Genomic DNA, 20,937 nt, shown 5'->3' on the forward strand with positions numbered 1-20,937 from the left:
TTTCTTCTACTTTGTGTTTAATTATCTTTCCCCTAAACAGAATACATTACTAATTTCTGTGATTATCCAAGTAAACATTAAAAAAAAAGTACCATCCCCAGCTTTCCTTGGCCTCGCCGACTGTTGGCTTCTTTCCTTCACACACACACACACACACACACACACACACACACACACACACACACACACACACACACACACACACACACACACACACACACACACACACACACACACACACACACACACACACACACACACACACACACACACACACACACACACACACACACACACACACACACACACACACACACACACACACACACACACACACACACACACACACACACACACACACACACACACACACACACACACACACACACACACACACACACACACACACACACACACACACACACACACACACACACACACACACACACACACACACACACACACACACACACACACACACACACACACACACACACACACACACACACACACACACACACACACACACACACACACACACACACACACACACACACACACACACACACACACACACACACACACACGCGCGCGCGCGCGCGCACACGCACACGCACACGCGCGCGCGCGCGGCGTCCCAGCTAACTTGAACCAAGGATTAAAAATAATATATTTGAGGTAAGTCAGTGAAACCAGTTGCATACAACGGCCAGCCTCCTTGCGCACTACAGGCAATTTTGTTTTGCAATTAGCTAATTATGTTAATTTTTCAAATTTATTCACTATTCATCTTAGACCAAAAATGTGAATTGGAAAGTTGTAGAGCACCTTCAGAAACCCCCATTCCATTAATTGCAATAAAGTCTCACTTGTGTCTTTTTCCGGGCTCAAAAAAATATCCCGCGGAATACAAATAATACCACGTGACTAGCGCATTTTAGCGCCGCGATTGTGGTGCTCTCAGTCGCGGTTTGAGCGAACGAAATTAGCTGCGGCCGTGTCTCCTCGGCCCCGTTAAAGCGGCTGGCCGATATGCCTGCGATGGCTTCTTCGCCCGCGTCAGACAGCCGGCCCACGTGACGGTGCAAGTAGCGGCGAGCGCGGCGAGCCGACACCACCGAGATTCTAACAAGGCCTTTGCATCACCTTCTCTCCGATCAGCGAAAGTCACGACAATCGGATGAGCGATAAGGTATCAGCCACTGAATCTGCGCGTACAGGCTTGGGTAAAGAGGCGAGATGAGATTATGTGACTTGACTCAAATTCGCGCTCGCACCTTCATTTATCGTTATCCGCCTGTCGTGACGTAGGCTGCTGGGGTGCGCAGGCCTTGCAAAGATCGCGGTGGCGACGGGCGAACTCCAGCTCGTTCCAACCATCGCCAACATTTCAGCCTGCCGCTGCGACGGGACTATCGGGACACGGCCGCAGCTGATTTCGTTCGCTCAAACCACGACTGAGAGCATCACAATCGTGGCGCTCAAATGCGCTAGTCACGTGGTATTATTTGTATTTCGCGGGCTTTCTTTTGAGCCTGGAAAAAAATGATACATGTGAGACTTCCTTTATCGCAATCAATGAAATGGGGGTTTCTGAAGGTGCTCTACAACTTTCCAATTCACTTTTTTGGTCTAAGATGAATATTTAATAAATTTGAAACATTAACATAATTAGCTAATTAATTGCAAAACAAAAAAAATGACTGTAGTGCGCAAGGAGGTTGGCAGTTGTATGCAACTGGTTTCACTGACCTACCTAAAATACATTATTTTGTAACCCTTTGTTCAAGTTAGCTGGGATACCCGGTATATATATTGCTATTCTCTTGTAATGTTATGTGCAAAAAAGATGACACGAAGTAGACACGACAGGACGAGCGCTAACTAACTACGAGTTTATTCAGATTTCCCGAGTTTAGCATTCGTGACTCTTACATAGGCTGAAATCACATTCACTACATGGCGACGCACTTCGAAGCAGGCCGTCTTGCTTCGCAGTGAAGTCGTCGTTGTTACTGGGTTTTATTGGTTTGCTCATTGGTCATTAATGGTCATTGATCCATCGGATAGGGTCTGTACTGGTTCGAGCATTGGTGGAAAGGAAAATAAAGAGGGAAAGAGAAAGCGGCTGGTTACCTGTTTTGCAAATCCTTTTAGTCTCTGGTTTTCAAAAACGTGTTAGTGGTTTTTTTTTTATACTCACTGCGGAACTGTCGAAACGATACAAAATTAATGTTCCGATTACACCACTGACAAGAACAAAAAATGGTTGCCTGCTTTGTATTCATCTCGGACCCCTCTTAGATGTTACTGGAGGGTATCGGACCCTCTCCCCTAAGGATACACTCTGTTAAGGTGTATCCACACGACGGACCATGGACTGGGCCGCGGACCGGTCACGTAGTGTCGACCGCGCAGGGTCCGGCTAGGTTCGGCCCGCGACAACATCCACACGGCGGGCCAAAGTAGCAGCCGACAAGCCGGACCACGGGGTGGGCCGAAGGGATACACTATTTACCTCGCCGTTTCGCTATGCGCTCGTTGCACACTGCCTCCGATTCTTTTTTTTTTTTTTTTTTTTTTTTTTTTTTTTTTTTTACATTTCACAATGCAGAATTTGGGGTGTATTTTGGCAATATTCAGGTGCAGTATATATTGGCGTTTGCCTGTAGGCTGACTTCATAAAACATGGACAAACCGAAACGAAGGGCAGTGCTAACAACGTACCTAAGTTGACAGCGTTCCACTTAATCCGTTTAATTCCAAACACAAAGATAAAGGTGATAAAGACCACATCAACATACTCGGAAACTGTGGATTGAACTTAACTGCAGTTAACGCGAATAGCAGTTCTGCTGCACAGCTCGCAACCGTTGCCCACTTAGGTTATCAGCATACGAAGCTGCGGTTACAAATATCCTAATTATAACACCGTGCCTGGAGTCTCTTCCAACTCGGGCTGCAATAGCGCGCTCAAGCATCGTCCTATGCATTGTCCTTACCACAGCGTCGAGGCGCGCTACGGCAGCGGCGGATATCCCTTGCGAAACGAAGAAAGAAACGAACATACCGTTGCCGCCTCACTTAGAAGATGTAGAAAAATAGCAGACGACTCCCATATTTTGACAGGGGAAAACCGCGCGCCAGGTTTTGGCTTGCGAAGGCTGCGCCGTCTGCGGACGAGGCGGGGCCAGTGATGTCGGGTCACGTGGTGATCGTTCGCGTGCGGACTCCCGCGATTCCATCCGTCGTGTGAATCGGCCTCAAGCGGCACATCAAAAGTTTATATCAATTCAGGCCGCTTTGTAGATATTGCATTGCCTGGGTGCGGCTGCAGCAACCTATCGACACGCTTCGCTCCCTGTCCGGTTTGCGTGTGCTTGCAGCACCTCTATTTTCAGTGCCAATCACATCTCTTGCTTTCAGTGGGAGTGCTTTATACGTTTTAGTTCAGTTGCAGCCATGTGGTGTTGCTGAGATGGAATGGCCTCTGGCATTTTACCTCCGGGTCTTTTGAATCGCTGGTAGAGAGAAAAACGACATCAGCGAGCAAAGCAGGTAGTGCAAACTACTGTGAGCCATTAGGAAACTTGTCCGACTGAAAAAACTTCATCTAATTGTTCTGCTGTGAAAACAAGACTTCACCATCGAGCCTCTTTATCAATGACAATCTTGTCAGGTCTACGGGCAGACAAAATCATACTTGAAGCATTCTGCATTGGTACGCCAAAGGTGTTAATCACTAGGAAGCTTCTCAGGAGTGTTGGAAAGCCATACAGGGCCTATGCCAAGACGTTAAAAATGAGCCCCAACATTGCTCAAGCAAAGAATGGTGAACAGGAGGCAGTGAAGTAATACAGCTGAAGGATGAAAAGGCTACCCTTTAGTGCCATCTATCGTTCCTGAAGGCACCATTGACCAGTAGTCGGGAATTTGTCAGCACAGGCATAGGATCGAAAAGGATAGGCAAAAGAGCGGAAAAGCGGTGCCCAATAATCTGAACTCTAAATTCAGTTCCGTTCAGTCGTGTCCGACTCTTCGTGACCCTATGGACAATATCACGCCACGCTTTCCGGTCTCTCACTATCTTCCTAACATCACATCACTTCATCTGCAGCGCCTCGAGGATGCCATCTAACCATCGCGTTCGCTGCCTACCCCTTCTCCGGCGACCCTCAACCTTTCCCAACATCAAATCTTTCTCCAGCGACTTCTCTTCTCATCAGATGACCAAAGTAGCTGAGCTTTAACTTTAGAATTTGACCCTCCAATGAGCGGTCAGGGTTTATGGTCGACAATATCGACTGATTTGATCTTCTGCCCGGCCAAGGAACTCTCAAGATTCTCCGCCAGCACCACAATTCAAACGCGTCAATTCTTCGGCGGTCAGCCTTCTTGTGACTGTGAACTCTAAATTAGAGGGCATAGAAGTGGTAGTCTCGGCATTTGAATGTACCATGTGAAAATGCTTTAATTCAGAGTGGGTGAGTGTTCAATGAGGAAGCGCAAGTGTTCTGTTTGCTGCTAGTCTGTTCCAAGTCAGCCTGTGTTATATCTTTACATTCTTTGGCTGCTTGTGTTGTCAGAGATGAGTGCAAAGTTGGAAAGGCATTGAACTGGCATTTTGTATTTCATAAAGAGAAATCTGCAATTATCAAAGGCGTTCGACCTTAGAAACTTGCTCCAAAATTCTCGTTTTGTTGCGCTCCAAAGCTGCTCCAGAGTGGCTTTATAACTGCTCCCGAAGCTGCTCCAAAATGCTCAAGCCTGCTTCCACGTCTGAAAGTACATCTAGCACAAAGCAGCAAACATCGATTACAGTATTTACGTCAGCCATTCTACACAGTAATATTTCATGGAACTCGCGAGCATTACATTGCGCATATGATGGAAGTTGTCTTTTTGGAAGCAAATAACGCAACATGGCATTGCCATAGTTGGTTCTGTTAAGCTAACCCTTCAATATTCCGGATGTCGTGTCGGATATGGATTGAGGCGGGTGCCTCCCTGTCGTGTTATAACATTAGTATTGTTTTTTGTTCCATTTTTCATTTTAACCCGAGTTACTTCCGATTGAAGGGCGTTTCCTCGGAGTCCATTGGCGCGTAGTACATTGCCACTGCTAGGAGTGCCGTGATGTTCCTCACAGACGCTTTGATCACATCGCAGAAACTCGTCCAATAGGAGCGGGGCCGGTCATGCGACAGATTTGTGACAGTTTTTGTGATGTGATGGTCGCGTCATTCGGCCCCTGTGCTACGCGTGCAACCATTGTGAGGATTTATTTCCTGTGTTGACGTGTTTGGTCGTGGCAACACAGCAGTAATCTGTGTCTCATGGTGACGAAAGCAGTGTGTGGCCTAGAAATGGTCGATTAGCGAGCTAGGTTCGAGCTGCGCGCTCTATTCGGTTGTTCGTGCGCAAGGTGCGTGGTGGCAGGATAAATTTTGGCAGCCTGTGATCAGTCGTACACGATGATCGCAACCTAAGTGAAGTCCCAGTGGGGGATCTGGTGCGTCCTTGCTATTGCAAAACCTCGGAAGGGGGGAAAAAGTAGCTGGAGTTAATTTAGCCGATTAAGATTTGCAAAAGCACTGTTTGGCATGGTTCAGCACTGACAGACGGCCAGAGAGTTTGGTAAAGTGTTAAAAGCTGGTTTGTTTTTTGATGAAAGGCGCTGTACCCGTGTCTAGGTGTCCAACTTCTCTGACCAGCACACAATCGAAGGTCAACGTACAGCCGTGAGCAAACGTGGTATACAACACTCAGCCAGTGACAGAGCTCGTGCAAACTGCATCAAAATACCATCTAGCTACAGCGTGAGAGACAGCGACGCCGACACAAACATGTGGATAGAATGGGGCATCGCCACGATTATCTTGATCTTAGATAGCTGTTGCTAGATAAAGTTGGCAATTTTCTCGAGCTCCGCCACCGGCTGAGTGTTGTATACCACTTTTGCTCATCGCAGGCGAGCCTTCAGTTTGACCACAATATGGATCCGAAATGAGGAACGCCGGGGCATGACACTATCCTGAACGGTTGCGGCACAATTCTGATTCGAAATCACTTTATTTTTGTTACCATTTTCTGCTCACGCCACTCGATGACCTTAATGAAATGAATAAGTTGGCAAAATGTGCGCTAGCTCGTTGCATTTCGTTTCACGTTCGTTTCTAGGCTAAGCTGGTTCACATGCAAGCGATTGAGCTGCAGTGACAGAGCGAAACATTTCCAGCCTGTTGGAACTGCGTTGCTCGAGCGACAGCTCAAAACAGGTTTTTGCGTCGCCGCGGCTGCTGTCGCTAATGTTTTCGCTTGCTTGTACAGGCTTTATTCGAATGTGAGGCTTCAGGCAAATAACGGCGAAATTGGTGGCTGGAGGCCGCCTCAAGTGGTAGTAGCGCACAAGGTTTTTGGGATCCCAAGTACGGTAGCAGTTTGTTTGGATCCACTACACTCGGGACGAAAATTTACAAGCGGTGCACAACGCCAGACAGTGGTCGTCAAACGCGCGGGAGAGCCCGGCGTTTCTTTCAAGACGAAACCCCTTCTCTCGAGGCTAAGCTGGTTCACATGCAAGCGATTGAGCTGCAGTGACAGAGCGAAACATTTCCAGCCTGTTGGAACTGCGTTGCTCGAGCGACAGCTCAAAACAGGTTTTTGCGTCGCCGCGGCTGCTGTCGCTAATGTTTTCGCTTGCTTGTACAGGCTTTATTCGAATGTGAGGCTTCAGGCAAATAACGGCGAAATTGGTGGCTGGAGGCCGCCTCAAGTGGTAGTAGCGCACAAGGTTTTTGGGATCCCAAGTACGGTAGCAGTTTGTTTGGATCCACTACACTCGGGACGAAAATTTACAAGCGGTGCACAACGCCAGACAGTGGTCGTCAAACGCGCGGGAGAGCCCGGCGTTTCTTTCAAGACGAAACCCCTTCCCTCGGTGCTTTCCCCGGGCGGCGCAGTGGGCAGTGACCACGCACGCACGTCCCTGCTTAGGGGCTCACTGCGGCAGGTTAATGCTAGCGCGTTAAACACTGTCGTCTTTGCGTACCCAGAGGCTTTTCGTGGGTGCGATTTCACGCGCAGATCTTGGCTGTAGCTGGCTGGGCCACTGCGCATGCTTCAATAGGAAAGGCGGGAAATGCCAAGGCAGCATTCCTGGTTGTTGTGGTTTACGGCTGCTTGTACCAAGTGCTGGTACCAGGAGCGTATTTGTTGGCAACCTATTGGAGGGAGTAGAGAGATAGTACAGTACAGCCAAGCAGTTTTTTTTCTGCTGCAATAAAAAAAAAAGGGGGGGGGGGGTGCGCTGAACGTCTGCTAAAAGTGCGCCATTGCAACCCAGAGCTTTGAGACTATGGGCCTGGTGCGCTGCAGCTTTGGCCGAACATGTGGCGCCGTCTGGGAGGCGCCGCTGTAAAACGCGGCTGTCTGGATCCGCAACCGTGGGTATAGCACCGACGCTGTGTTCCGATTTCTTTTTGGTTCCCCGTAAGAATAAAAAATAAAGGCCGACTGAAACAAGGGCCTGTACTTAGTCATTTCGAATCTCATAACGCACCCATCGCTTTTCGTTTCGGCTGCGCATTTCCCACGTTTTTTTTTTTTTTTTTTTTTCTTACAGTACTTCACGCTAGGTTGTTTTCAAGCATGCACGCGCGATCGCTTGTTTGTATAGAGCGCGCCGCACGCGAAAAACACAAAATAAACGGGTCTTTATTTTTTTGTTTTACTTCTGGACCCAACTTGAGCTCTAAAAGTTGTAACCAGAGCTGGCAGGCTTTCGGACACGGCCTGTGTGTAGAAAGCGCGGAGCCTTCCTGCCCAACGGGAGCTTTTTTTTTTTTTTTCTAACGACTTCCTTATGATAGTTTCCAGCTGCTCTCGGCGCTCGCTTTTGGGAAGCCTAGCCTGACGTAGAAGACGTAGAAGCACGACATGGAGAGCGAAGCACATTGCAGGAGTGCGCGCTTTCTGACTTGACACACGTTCATGGCTCCCCGCAAAGGGAAAACGTCCTTTTAAACTAACAGCTCGATCTGCTGTTGTGTTTATGGGTGTCATAATAGTTATAAAAAAAGAAAAAAACCATCGGGAAGCAATCGAAAATCAAGTTTTTTTTTGCGGTTTCCTTGGAAATCATACGAGAGCAATGTGTCGCATCGTTAACGGTGGCACCCGGCCTTGCAGACGCAACTGTCATCCGTGATATTGCGTGGGTTCGCCAACAACTACATACAAAAAAAAAAAAAAAATATATGATTTTATATGTGGTGAAGAGATGCCGGAAGGGCCGAATAAAACTTACCTCCAAGCTGACGTCGTAGAAGGCGGTTTTCATTTCGGCAGCGCATTTTCTGAAGATATCCGAGGGCCCTTCTGCACCGTGAAGTTCCCCGCGCACTCCATGCATGTGCTGGCTTCGCACAGTTTCTTACCGCACACCAAGCAGTTATTCTTAATTTAAGTCTCAACATTGCCGATCGCCCGAAATTTTCCCCCGAACAGCACGCGCTGTGGAGCTTGCTCAGCCATGGTTGTTTTTCCGCGCACTGAACCGTCACCACTGATTTCGACGCATCGAGTAGAAAATAAAAACTACGGTAGAAATCGCCGAAAAAGCACGTGCACGCAAGGCCCGACGCCTTGGGGTACATCTCCATGTACAGCCTGCTCGTCCCGTCTTGGGGAAGACGTTTTTTAAATGAGCCTTTCTATTGACCAACGGAGCCCAGCTCTCGGCTGTCGCTTCTGGGGGGTCCAGCATGCCGTTTCCACATACACTGCCACCGAGGCGAAAAGCCAGTGGTGCGCATTGCACACTGGCCTAGTTTTTGTTTTATTTATGTCTTTACTTTCAAAGTACCATATTGTTCGGGTTCCTACTTCAAAGAAGAGAAAAACCCGTAGAGCCGCCAGCAGAAGTGCTCCCGCGCCGACGATGCGCTGTGCCCAAAGCGCCGGCGGCCTTCTACCAGACGGCATGAATGGGTAGCGGCTTTCTTCGCTTTGCTTTTGATTTATTTTTCAACACAAACACATGGTACACATGTCTCTTACGTGCGCATGAGGTACGAGGCAGGAAATGGCCGAAGAAAGTTTTCTTTCTAACAAGGTTTCTGGCAAGAAGTGTAGAGTTCGCGTTCACTCCGCCGCCTCTCTCCGACGAGCAGACATACCACATATGGTTTCGCCGGCGGGAGGTGGCGCTACTTGTTCCGGAGCAGTGGCACCTCCATACCAGTGTCGAGACCCCCACAGGTTATAACTCACTGTCGCCGTACAGTATCTCATGCATGTCGAGGTGAACCGAGGCGCCGAGAAATTTTTCCACTGTTTGCCGAAAACGTGCATTCAGGGTTGGGACAGCTGCGCCAAAAGCAGTAAATTGGACAAAATTGCGCTAGCTTGCGCACCAAAACAGTCGGGCAAGCTCGATGACTCCTTTTTTTTTCCGCATGTCGCGGCTTCCAGGGGTGTCAGATCATTTGAAGTGGTTTGCGATTGCTATTAAATTGGCACCGCACTTATTGTGTGCGTTCAATCAGCGTAGATATTCGGAAATGGCGTGTTTTTTTTTTTTTTTTTGACGAACTCGCGGTCATTCGTCGCAGATTCCAAGCGGCGTTCCCTGGTTGCAGCAGTTCACAACTGTGATATCAATAAGTCCGGTCATGCTAATCGGGCAAGGAAGCGATGCATCGAAAGCCAGTGCGGCGGCATCAGAACCCGTGGTGATGAACGACGAACATTTTCGATCACTGTAGGGCGCACCTGCGAGACACGTCTTGGGAACGTCGCGGACCGCGTGCGCTGATGCGATCCCTTCGCGGCGACAGGTTTAATGCTTCGGACGCTCGTTATTCCGGACGTGTGTGGACTCGCACCGGTTAATATGGACGGGTGGGGAGGTTCGATCGAGGCACTAGCTGTGCAGCCAATGATTGCCGATGTAGTAATCCTGACAGGCACGATGGTTTGTCTCAACCAGGGTGGCAACTACCGAGTTATCACCAGCGGTTTATTTGTCTTCTTGTCGATGTTCCTCTGCAACAGCGGCGAAACCGGTTCCTAGGCAACGGGACGCTCTTTCAGGCACCTTCGAAATGCTCAAGGGTAGCGTAGTGTGCCTTTGGCTACAAAATTATGGTTCACACTTAAGCCTTTAAAAGTCCACTGAAACGGTCACCAAGAAGCCACTGATAAACGTGTTTAGTGTGTAGAACGAATCCCTTTGAGCATTAACCCAAAGTGTAACGCCTTGGAATAAAGCCAGCGATTTATTAATTTTTAAAAACAGCGTTTTTTTGAAATTCGCGAGCAGAGAGGTTGTCGCTTGTCAGTGTCGCATGGAACTATTTCCTTAAACCGTGACGTCACGGGTCATTTGACTGGCAAGGATTGCTAGAAGCAGCCATTCGCTGCGGCCACTGCAGCCATGACGTCACCGACACATTTCGGTAGGGACGACATCGCAGTCTTCGCGCGCTGCCCAACTCGGCACACACGCAGGACAAGAAGCGCACTGCAGGCGACGCTCGACGCGATAGCGGGCCACCTGTGAACGCTTGTGCTGGTGCTCTCAGCACAGAAGTGCGAAGCGCTCCTCACGCACCCGAAAAACTTTGCGGCCCGCAGAAGCAACAAGCCGCTCACAATAGGCGGCAGCCCTCTTCCCTGGAGGATGAGAGTGACCTACCTCGGCGTCAGAATCGACGCACACCTCAAGTGGCACCAGGAGGTTAAGCGGCAGTGCCGGGCAGCTAAAACAACAGCGCGCATCGCAAGACGCTTCTTGGTAAGGGGAGAGGGCTGCTCACCAGCTCACTGCCTCAGACTTCATGAGGCGGTTTCGACAGCAAGGCAGCTGTACGCCCTCCCCCTGCTCGGCCTCTCCACCGCACAGTGGAATAACATAGACACAGTGCATCGCTGTGCCATCAGAGAGCTGTATGGGCTGCCGCGGAGCTCGAACAGTGCACGAACATATGCTGAGACCCGCTCATGGCCTGTCTCGCTCCGCTCGCAGCTCACCGCCCTCAACCATGTTGAGCGGATGCAGCGATCTCGCAGCTGCACAGAACTCATCGGACACCTCCGAGCGCAGCCCCTCTCCCACATCGGGAAAACGGTGCAACTTTACGGCCAGCTGCTCGGCCCGCCACCACCACCAGGGCCACTCCACCCACCGCCGCATTCCCCTCGCCCGCTCAGCATAACAACCGAGCTACCGAGAATCCGCTCCAAGCTCAAAACACCACGCTGCGCGCTGCAGCAGGAGACGGCGGCGGCGCTTTACGAGGAGCACGCAGGGCGTACACTGGTGTTTACAGATGGCTCCGTCCGCGAGGATGAGAACAGCGCAACTGCTGCCTGCACGGCTCCAGAGCTGAGGACATCGAGGCAGTGCAGGCTGCAGATGCCAGCCGCGTCTATGACTTCTGAGCTCATGGCCATCTCCCTCGCGGCGGTCCTCATCCGCCAGCACAACATATCAAAAGCTGCCATATGCACCGACTCCAGGGCCTCCCTTGAGGCTTTGCGCAACCCCGAGGTAGGCACACGGTTGCTAAGGGTTGTGGCCGCCAAGCTTTATCAGCTCTCCGAAAACGGCTCCGACCTGGCCCTTCAACGGGTCCCATCACATGTCTGTGTCGGCGGCAACGAGGCGGCCGACGCTCTTGCGGGGGCCGCGCACCACCCGCACACACCGCTGACTCGGCTGGTGACGCCGCATGACAGCGCCCGCCTCATCATAAGGAGACGCATCCGCGCCCTCCACCCGGACTCCCGGATTGCGAATTCAACATTATTCGCAATCATACACTCGGAAGTTCGCACGGGGAGACTACATCTTTCTCCTGCGTCTCCGAATTGGATGCGGCTGGTCATCTGACCGGCGAAAGCGGCTCCCAGCTGGTGTTCCTGCGTTGTGTGCGTCGTGCGTGCCCAGCCACCGCGCAGCGACGTGCGCATATGCAGCGGAGCTACCGCGACCTGGGTCTGCCCAGCGCACGTTGGATGACATCCTATTCCCGGCCGGACCAGCCCGCTCCAGAACTTCAGCTCTCAAAAACCTGCTGGCTTACGTGGGAGCCAGTAACCTCCGCCCCCGCCTTTAACGCGGGCGCGACCAGCCGCCAACAGCGGTCCGCGGACAGAGCGCGGGCATCCCTGATGTGAGTGCCTATGGGGCCGCTGCGCGCGCGGCCGCATGGACCTGTGCCGGTGTGTGTGTGTGTGTGCGGGACTTGGCCTAGCGGGCGTGACCCAGGGAAGGGTAGGGACGCCTGGTCACTCAGTGGGCGCCAGAGTGGCCAGCTGTACCCCCCTCACAACTCTCAGGAATATGTCGCCCTTGCTTCGCCAGTGCCCAAGACGCGCGATGCTTCTCATCGGCCCTGGGCGGCGGCCGCGCGCGACGGAGACCAAGCATAGACTGAGGCGCTCCTCTAAGGGGATTGGCTCACAGGAGCCTCGCTCTGTGCTGTCCGCGCACTGCAGCGGCAACTATCATTGGCCCCCGCGCGCCGGCGAGAGTGTGCCTTGCACGCGGTCACACTCTGTGGTGAGGCTGGGTTGGTGTGAGAGCCGAACCGCCGGGATCGGATACTCTGTGCGCGCGGTGCGGTGCCATCGGCCGGCGGACGCTGCAACTGTGGTGGTGTGGTGTCTGTGCTCGGGGCTGGCTGCAGGATTCCGCACCGGGGAGGGGAAAGGATTGCCGGGGCGCCAAGTGAGCGGCGAGGTACCCCGCTGAACCACCCGTCCTTAAAAAACCCTGGATACTGCTGGAGTTCGCCGCCACCGCCTCGCCCTGGGAGCGGGCACGCGGACTACTGCTTCAGGTGCCGCCGCCGACTGACTTTCCGCATTGTGGGCACTGTACCACTTCCCCCGATCGACCTCGCCCCCCTCCATCTCCTTGCCCAGGTGCCCCCTGCCACAAACAGACTCGCCTCCCTCTATCCTATTATTATTTTTTTATCATTCCCCTCCCCCATGCATAGCCCCCCATCAGTGTCCCTCTCATGAGGAGGCAACCCACTCTTCACTCACCCCCCCCCCCCCCCCCCCCCCCCCCCCAGAATGCGTCCACCCCTAAATTTAAGAATCAGTCAGTCAGTCGTCTGTTCGTGCGCTGCGCGAGCTCCCCAGGCGGTCAAGCACCGCGCGACGACAGCAACTCCTCGATTGCCGTAAGCACCGCCCCTCCTCCCGCATACCGTACGCGAACGACACGGCTGATCGTTAGCGCCGATGTCCGAAATAAAGCGTACTAAAATTTGTTGGCATCTGGAATACTGAGCCGAATATCAAGTATGAATCCCTTGTGAGGATCGCTGACCAGCAGCAAATTGCTGGTGAGAGCGATAGCCGTGATACAAGCAAGGCTGTGCTCAAGCCAGCTGCCGCTGGTGCTTTTCGGCTCATCCGATCTGCTCGTACTAGCTCTGCGATTAATGCGTCGCCAGAGTTAATCCTATGATTCTTTTACTATGGCAGGATAGGATTCACAATAAGGCAGTTTCATAAGTAGGCGATTTACGACAGCGTTGATCAGTTCCGAAGCGCTGACCGCCGCGGCTTCGAAGCGAAACAATTTAGGCCGGTCACGCACGGCGCCGTCGTTCGCCACGCTCGCGCGCCCTACCCCCGCGGTAAAGTGTAACGTACCTCAGCCTGCTTGCGGCATCCCGAGATGCAAGTGTTTGCAAACTCGTGCCCTTTCATTACAGCTAAAGGCCGCGCATTTTTTGACGTTCTGCTCAGCAACAAGCCGTTCAAACGATACTGCAGGCAAGACAAGGCTTCAGTACGCAGTCGCTGCGCTGTCAGCCGTAATTGAAGACGTCGGGCGGCACAATAGACACCGCATATTCTATACATCGGTCTTTAAACGTGATGCAGCAGACCTGCTCGTACGTTTCGCGAACTCGGGCGCCGACGAGTAGCCTCCGTCAACAGGCGCCGCCATAACCTCGGCCAACGACGCAAACCGAGGTCGCCAAGCTCGGTTTGCGATAATCGCGGTTAGTGGTATAACCATGGTTTGGTCCGCCGTGTAACATGGGCTAACCACGGTTACGCTGCACGAACTGGCAAATTCCTCAGGCGTGTGCGAGCGAGGACGGGTTGACCCGAGTACGGGAGCGAGCGCGCGGCAACCGGAAGTTCGTCGAAGTGACGTATTTCTGGGCGGAGATTTGAGCTTGCTTGTATTCTTTATTTTTTTTTTACTCCCTTCGGGGGGGGGGGGGGGGGGGCGTACGAGTTGAGAGGGAAAATTGGAAGGGTCATTTTTAATCGCCGATATGTCTAGTGTTGCAGAAGCAAGATCGAAAAGTTTTGCGGGGAGAATGATGGGTGGTTCAATATATATATCAGTGTTATGGCGTTTACCCTTCTTGATGACCCATTTCAGTGGACCTTTAAGGGCATGACGCGATTGCGTGGGCTACCAGCCCACATATAAAGCCCCGGTTTAAGTAAGCCGCATGAACGTGCCTGCGTGACATATGGGTAACGTGAATTCAAATATTATGGCAGGCTGATTCTAATGTCACCCTCCCACATGAAAAGCCCGAATTCTCTTCCAGGCATCGGCGAAATGAATGTGAAATGCTTAAGGGTGGCGTAGTGTAGCTTTCGCTACAAAAGCTGGTGCTGCCCAAACGAATGACAAAAGTCGGTGTTTCCAATTTCTTCTCGTTGAGATATCTCTGGATTTTAAGATAAGCTGATTTTTAATTCATATCTAATAATGGCGTGCACAAGGTGCAGCACACTTCATCCGTTAACTGTCAGGTGGTCATAGAGAAAGGGCCGGTGCGCGCAACACCGGCTTCCGCGCCATCCCCAAGGGTGGGACACGGTCCCATGCACTTAGAAGATCGCCTGACGGCGAAAATCGAGGCTACAGCAGTTTGAAAGACGTTCGGGCATTTGGAATAAAATCTGTCACCGTGCTGCACAGCGTCAGTTCATGGGGTTTCCCACTTTGGCACGGCGGATGTATACACGCTCGCGGAGCACTCGAACGCACTGCTTCTTATCAGGGCCCGTATTCCGAGTTTGCGTCGTTATCGAAAGTGTCGTCGCTATCTCGTGTTACCTCGAGTCATCTGGTTGATGGTAAAGCCGGAACATGATGTTGCCATTTTTTTCTGATTCCATAGTGGCAACACGCGGTTCCGGCGTTTCGACCAATCAGATAACTCGAAGTCACGTTAGATAGCGACACTTCGATAACGGCGGAAACTCTGAATACGGGCCCAGGTCTGCGTCGCGTACTGTTGAGCGTCGTTCTTCATTTCATTGCTTCACAGCTGCTTGAAGGGGGCACTGTGACGCTCGTCAGGCCGCTAATTCCAGCCAACCTCTAGGTTCTTTGCACCCATGCCGGTGTTAGTTAAAAAATACAAAAAACGGCGCACGGAAACGAGTTATTCGGTTTTTAAAATCCAAAATACAAGAACAAAAGAGCAGCGCGTCTGAGCGGGTGTGAGAGGAAGCCCCGCTCCCATTTCGCACGTCCAGCGCCCGGCTTGGGCGGAACCTATGAGAAACGCAGCTTTCTGCGACGTAGCAGAAACTATCCATCATGGTTGCCTGTCCAACTCAACCTGTAGCCGCGCCTTTTGGCATCGTCACCATAGTAACAGCAACCACGTGTGTTGCGTGACTACTGAGGTGTCGGGTTTTTGCATCCCAACCCTTGTTTACGCTGACGATTGCGTCGTTATGGCGGAACTCGCCGGGCGCCCATATCGTTAGTGCTGCCGCGGATCACTCGAGTGCTACTTGTGCGAAAGTTTGAGAACGAGTGCGAAAGCGGAGACGGAGGAGTGGCATACAGGAGCTAAGGCGGAGCCTACCATGTACAGCCTTTATCAAAAGTTTACAACCCAGAGGGTTTGCTTTTAAGCCGTATAATATGACTTCTGTAATAATTATGGAAGTCCTAACCATTGGAGAGGTTAGGACGAAAAATCGTCTTGCCTTCAGTAAGTATGGAAACCTGGGAATGCATTACGAGCCGCATAGTATCGCTCAGAAGTAGACCTCCCGGGCTGAAAACTTTTGATAAAGGCTGTACATGTATAGGGCCAGCAAGGAACTCCCTGGGCTGCTGGCGAAAGCCCGCTGCGGAGTGCTGCTAACTCTGCTCTGGCGAGCGCGCTTCACGAGCTATCTCGAGGCAACTTGCGCCATCTGTGGAGCGTCGCCAGAAACGATCAGTTACGTGATTTTAAACTGTCCAGCGATTTTGCTGACCTCTGAGATCAGAACGTTGTCGCTGCCTTGGGATTTGATGAGCCTGTGGGAGTGGAGCTATCTTTACAAGCACTTAAGAACACACGCGGAACTGAAACACCTTTTATTTGTTTTCTGCACAGTAACTTGAGCACTCGATTGTGAAATCTAATGTGTGTGCTCAACAATTAACGAAGCAGCGCACAAGCGAGAAAAAAACCACGAAGGAAGCGTCATATTCGTAATGAACTTCGCCGTCGTGTGTCGCTCACATCGGTGCCAAAACACTGATTATTGAAACAGATTAAAATATCCAGCTGGCGCCCCGCCGGGGTGGCGCAGTGATTACGGCGCTCGACCACTGTTCTCAAGGGTGCGGGATCGAATACCGGCCTCGGCGGCCGCTTTTCGATGGAGGCGAAAAGCAAGGCGCCCGTGTGCTGTGCGATGTCAGTGCACTTTAAAAAACCCCAGGTGGTCGGAATTTCCGGAGTCCTCCACTACGGCGGCTCTCATAGCCTGAGCCGCTTTGGGACGTTAAACCCCACAAAACCAAACCAAAATATCTGGCGCTATGATTTCGCAGTTATGATTGGGCTTTGGGGTATCGGAAAGGTGTAAAGAACCTAGAGGCCGGCTGGAATTAGCGGTTGCGAGTTAATAGGAGCCGCAGCAGAAGACTGTTCGTCCCTGCCGACGACGCCATCATTATGCGGCAGCTCACGAAGGTGACAAGCCTGCCATGGAGTCTGTAACCATTTCATGCTGCTCTCCGCTCGATTACGGTGGAGGCAGTAATTTTTCGGCAAGGAAGACACTCCATGATCCTACGCGCTCTACAATCCTCAAGGGTTGCTCTAAAATATGCGATATTTCATCAGTATAACGTTCCGATCTTTCCACAATAAAAATTTTGAAGCCACATGACGGCCTTGGAAGAAGAGTTTGAAAAGCCTCTAGCTCATCAATAGCGCCCAAGATGTCGCACAGAACACAGTTTGATATGGAGTTTATATTGCAGCACATGTGCTTTAAACGTGGACCAGTTTAGCGATTTCTAAAAGAAGCACAGGGCGTTTAGGCTAGCCAGTCGTGGCATCCTCTGTTGTCAGAAAACTAATTGCTTATGGAAGGAAAAACAGCGGTAACCGTCTGTGCTCATTTTTTAAATTATATTTAGCGATGGCGTACGCATATTTACCTAGCTTGAACTCGTGTTCTTCCTCCAGTACGTGAAACTGCGCGCTGATGACGCGCTGTTCGGTCTGCACTGAAGCATCCACAAAACGCAACGGGGCTGTTTGTAAGCAGGCACCGCTTCCACTGCGCTTCATTGCGACGAGGGTAGTGGAGGCCTTTACGATCTTAATGAAAATTTGACCGCATGCTCTCAATTTGCTTCAAAATGCTGATATTGCTACTGCAGAATGGTTACATTTTTTGCTCCATAGCTATCCCGAAGCGCATATTTTACTGCCTCATGAGCTGTTCTAAAATACATTTTGGTCGTCCCACCTCCTGTTCTAATGGTGCGAATTTTCTTGAGGCAAACCTCATTAAAAAAAATAATAAAATAAAACGTTTCGCTTAATTTGTTAAAGCGATTAAAAGAAACGATGCTACGTTGGCTGTCTTGCCAAGTATCACTGCGCTGCCATGATTCTGCGCCAGAATCTAGCCTAGCCAAATACGGCGCCTGAGCGTCACATTTCCCGCTGAGCGCTCTTCAAGAAACGTTCGCGGACTGTGGCGCCCCTTTCGCTCTGCGGCGACTATCGCGTCAGTCGCCGCAGTCAAGTCTGCCTAGGGTCATGTCGTCAGTGGTGTCGTAGTGCGTGACAAGTTGGCGGCGCCACCATCTATTCCTTGCCTCCAGGAACTGGCTGCTGGATATGTACAATCTTTGATTCTGGGATTTGTAACTGACTTAACAAGTAGCAGTATATGAAAGAAATTTTAGTTTTTAACATGACTGTAATTGCTTTAGAGAAATGAGTATTTTGTTGGCAGTTGTGTTTACGAGCTGGTTTTCATATTTAAAAATCATCAGTGACGAGATCGTTGAACCACTCAGTGACCGTCGAAGTGCTTCGATTTCTGTACAATTTGGGAATAATGAAAACCGCTGGCACGATTACGGTGTGCAAATGTGCATGTGGTGCGGGCTGGATGACATTTATTGCAAACGTGGTGCTTTGTTTCCAGGCTCCTATCGATCCGCTGCAGTTGCTCAAGGCCCTGTCTCCTCTGCTGTCGCCTGAGGGGGGCATCCGCAGTCCGGACGAGGTGTCCAGGCTGTCTAGGTGAGGACCTCCGCGTACGCTGGCGTTGTCTCTGGCCTCTGGCTGCTGCTCCTGAGTTGCACATCTGGCTGCTGTTTGGGCCTTTTGTTTGTGGGTCGGGATTTTACTGCTATTGCATCTATGAAACGCGGATCTTGTTTTTCCAGGACAGGGCGGGCCCAGCTCCGGCCCTGGAGGAAAACTCGCCGGACTGGCGCCTCTGTGTCTCTCTCACCCTTACCCCCTCCCCCATGTCTCATTTTGTGTAAAGCGACACCCATCTGGACCTCCTAAGGCCGGCTGGCGAGGACTGCGTGTGTAGCGGAAGAGCCAGGAGTAAGGACACTGCGCGCCGTTTGCTTGGGACTGGACGACTGTGTGGTGCGCTCGTTGTTATTCGGGGGTCCAGAACCTGGATGGGGGGTGGGGGTACGTGTGGCTTTAAGTATATAACCGATCTTGACCGTGAATTTGCGAAACGATCAGGGCCGAAGAGACTGTCTTCTCATCTTAGCCGGCCAACCTCCCCCTGTCCGAAGCGTGAAGATGGTGAGGAGAGGGGGGGGTTGTGCGGAACCTCCATGCTTTGGCAGCAACTCCGTATTCCTCGTCTCAGAAGCTGATGCATGTCTGTGAAGATGTACAGGTAAGTGGAAGCTGGAGTTTCTCGGGGAATTGGCTGTAACGAGGCAGTCTCCGCGTGCCCACATAATCTCCTGACATGGCGCAAGAAAAAGCCCTTGAAAGTAGTGAAAAGCCGCCTCTTGCATTTCTTTAAACGCCGTTGCTTCTTGGTGGCAGCTGTAAGCTTCTTCTTGAGCAATGGAACCGGTAAGGAGCCCATGATGCTGTACCAAATGTTGCAATGCATGACCACAGGTGCCGAGCTCATTAGGCCACCTGGGGCAGATTTGTTGTGTACGGCATGCTTGGTTCTTGTAATGAAAAAAAAAAAAAGAAAGATGTACTTTGACTGGTGCCCAATAAATGAACGTTGATCGCATTTCGGGCTGTTTCTTTGGAAGCAGTCTCGCATCGCAGCTACAGTACTCCCTGCATCTGTAGCCATCGAATATGATGGCCGATGAAATCAGAAGCCTGGGAATAGAAACAGCTTGGTCGGTGATATGCTCTGCTCTGACCGGCGCCCATGACGGCAGTACGGTTTTACTAGCCTTCCACATACACGTACGCATTCGGCGACATCACCGAATACTGCATGCGAGCAACCGCATACACACTTTTAATTGGGCGTATGTAGTAAGTGTGCGTACGTATTGCTCACTGCGTTGCGTGCGCTGTAAACGGCGCGAACATGACATTAGTTGGCCGTCCCATAGCTATGCCATAACGGCCGGCTCGTGAAGCGTGTGTGTGGTGGCGCCATCTAGTGACAAGGCAAAAAGTACAGTGCCGGTTAAGAAAAAAAAAAAATAACATGCAATTAGCGGGTGAAAGCAAACTCGAAAATCGAAACTCCGACAAAAGTCGTGAAAATGCATGTGGTTGCCATGACTATTGTACACACAGCTAATGGCTGGGCTTAACCTGGTCGAAAATAGCAAAGTTCTAAAAAAAATTTTGTGGCGTATACCGTGTGGGCAAGAGTTAGCATAGAAAAAGTGAAGCCACAGTTTAAAGCTAGCTATCCCGCCCGAAGAAGCAGCGGCGAAATGTGTGTGCTCCAAGGCGGATGACCAGCACGCCGCCATCTTACTCATCCCCCAATGCGGGCCGTTCGTTACTCGCAGTCTCGGCGTACGTAACGTCACTGCGTACGCCCAACTAAAAGAATACTGTTAGCACTGGGCAGTGACCTGCGCTGCGTTCTACACGTGCACATGGAGCACTACACGTTACAGTTCCTGTATCCAACAAGGAATGATTCTCAGCTCTGGCTCTGAAGCATCTGGCTGAAAGGAATGTGCGCGGCCAGGCACGTAGCCGGAAATTTTCCCCCTTGGCCTGAAGCTAATGCTAGTCTGACATACCGTAGTTTTTCGGCAGTTCTTATTTTCCTGGGTACATGCCTGCGCGCTATTTCGCTTTCGGTGCGACTAATTCGTGCTAACTCGTCGCAGCCATTCGACACTCACACGTAGGAGTTAAGGTTTGACGCAGCTCCAGGAAAAAAAAAAAAAAAAAAAAAAAATTATTCACACTATACTGCGACGAATCGTAGGACTGATATTTGGCGAAGCGTTGCGCCTGAATATCTCGCGTGCCATTTGCGCTGGTATTGGTCGAATCCTGCGTTATCGTGCTATTCTGACCATGCGCGGTATCCAGGATGATCTGTCGATGCGCTTTGCCACGTTCAAGTCCATCCCCGCTTGTTCGAAGTAGTGTTTTAATTAGTTTGAATGATTCACCGAACCCCTCGGGAACATATTCGACA

General features: G+C 51.1%; 1 protein-coding gene across 4 annotated transcripts in view; it reads left to right on the forward strand.

The window, feature by feature from the left end:
* LOC146202385 (serine/threonine-protein phosphatase 1 regulatory subunit 10-like) overlaps positions 1-20,937 on the forward strand; it is a 90,579-nt gene that overhangs the window by 27,931 nt on the left and 41,711 nt on the right. For all 4 annotated transcript variants that reach the window (XM_084588135.1, XM_084588137.1, XM_084588138.1 and 1 more), the window contains one exon: positions 18,463-18,560. In XM_084588135.1, the coding sequence (XP_084444261.1) occupies positions 18,463-18,560 (98 nt within the window). The remainder of the gene's footprint in view (positions 1-18,462; positions 18,561-20,937) is intronic.

The sequence above is a fragment of the Amblyomma maculatum genome, chromosome 1 (genome assembly GCF_055883805.1).
Source record: "Amblyomma maculatum isolate TAMU_Amacu chromosome 1, ASM5588380v1, whole genome shotgun sequence".
Lineage (NCBI taxonomy): Eukaryota > Metazoa > Arthropoda > Arachnida > Ixodida > Ixodidae > Amblyomma > Amblyomma maculatum.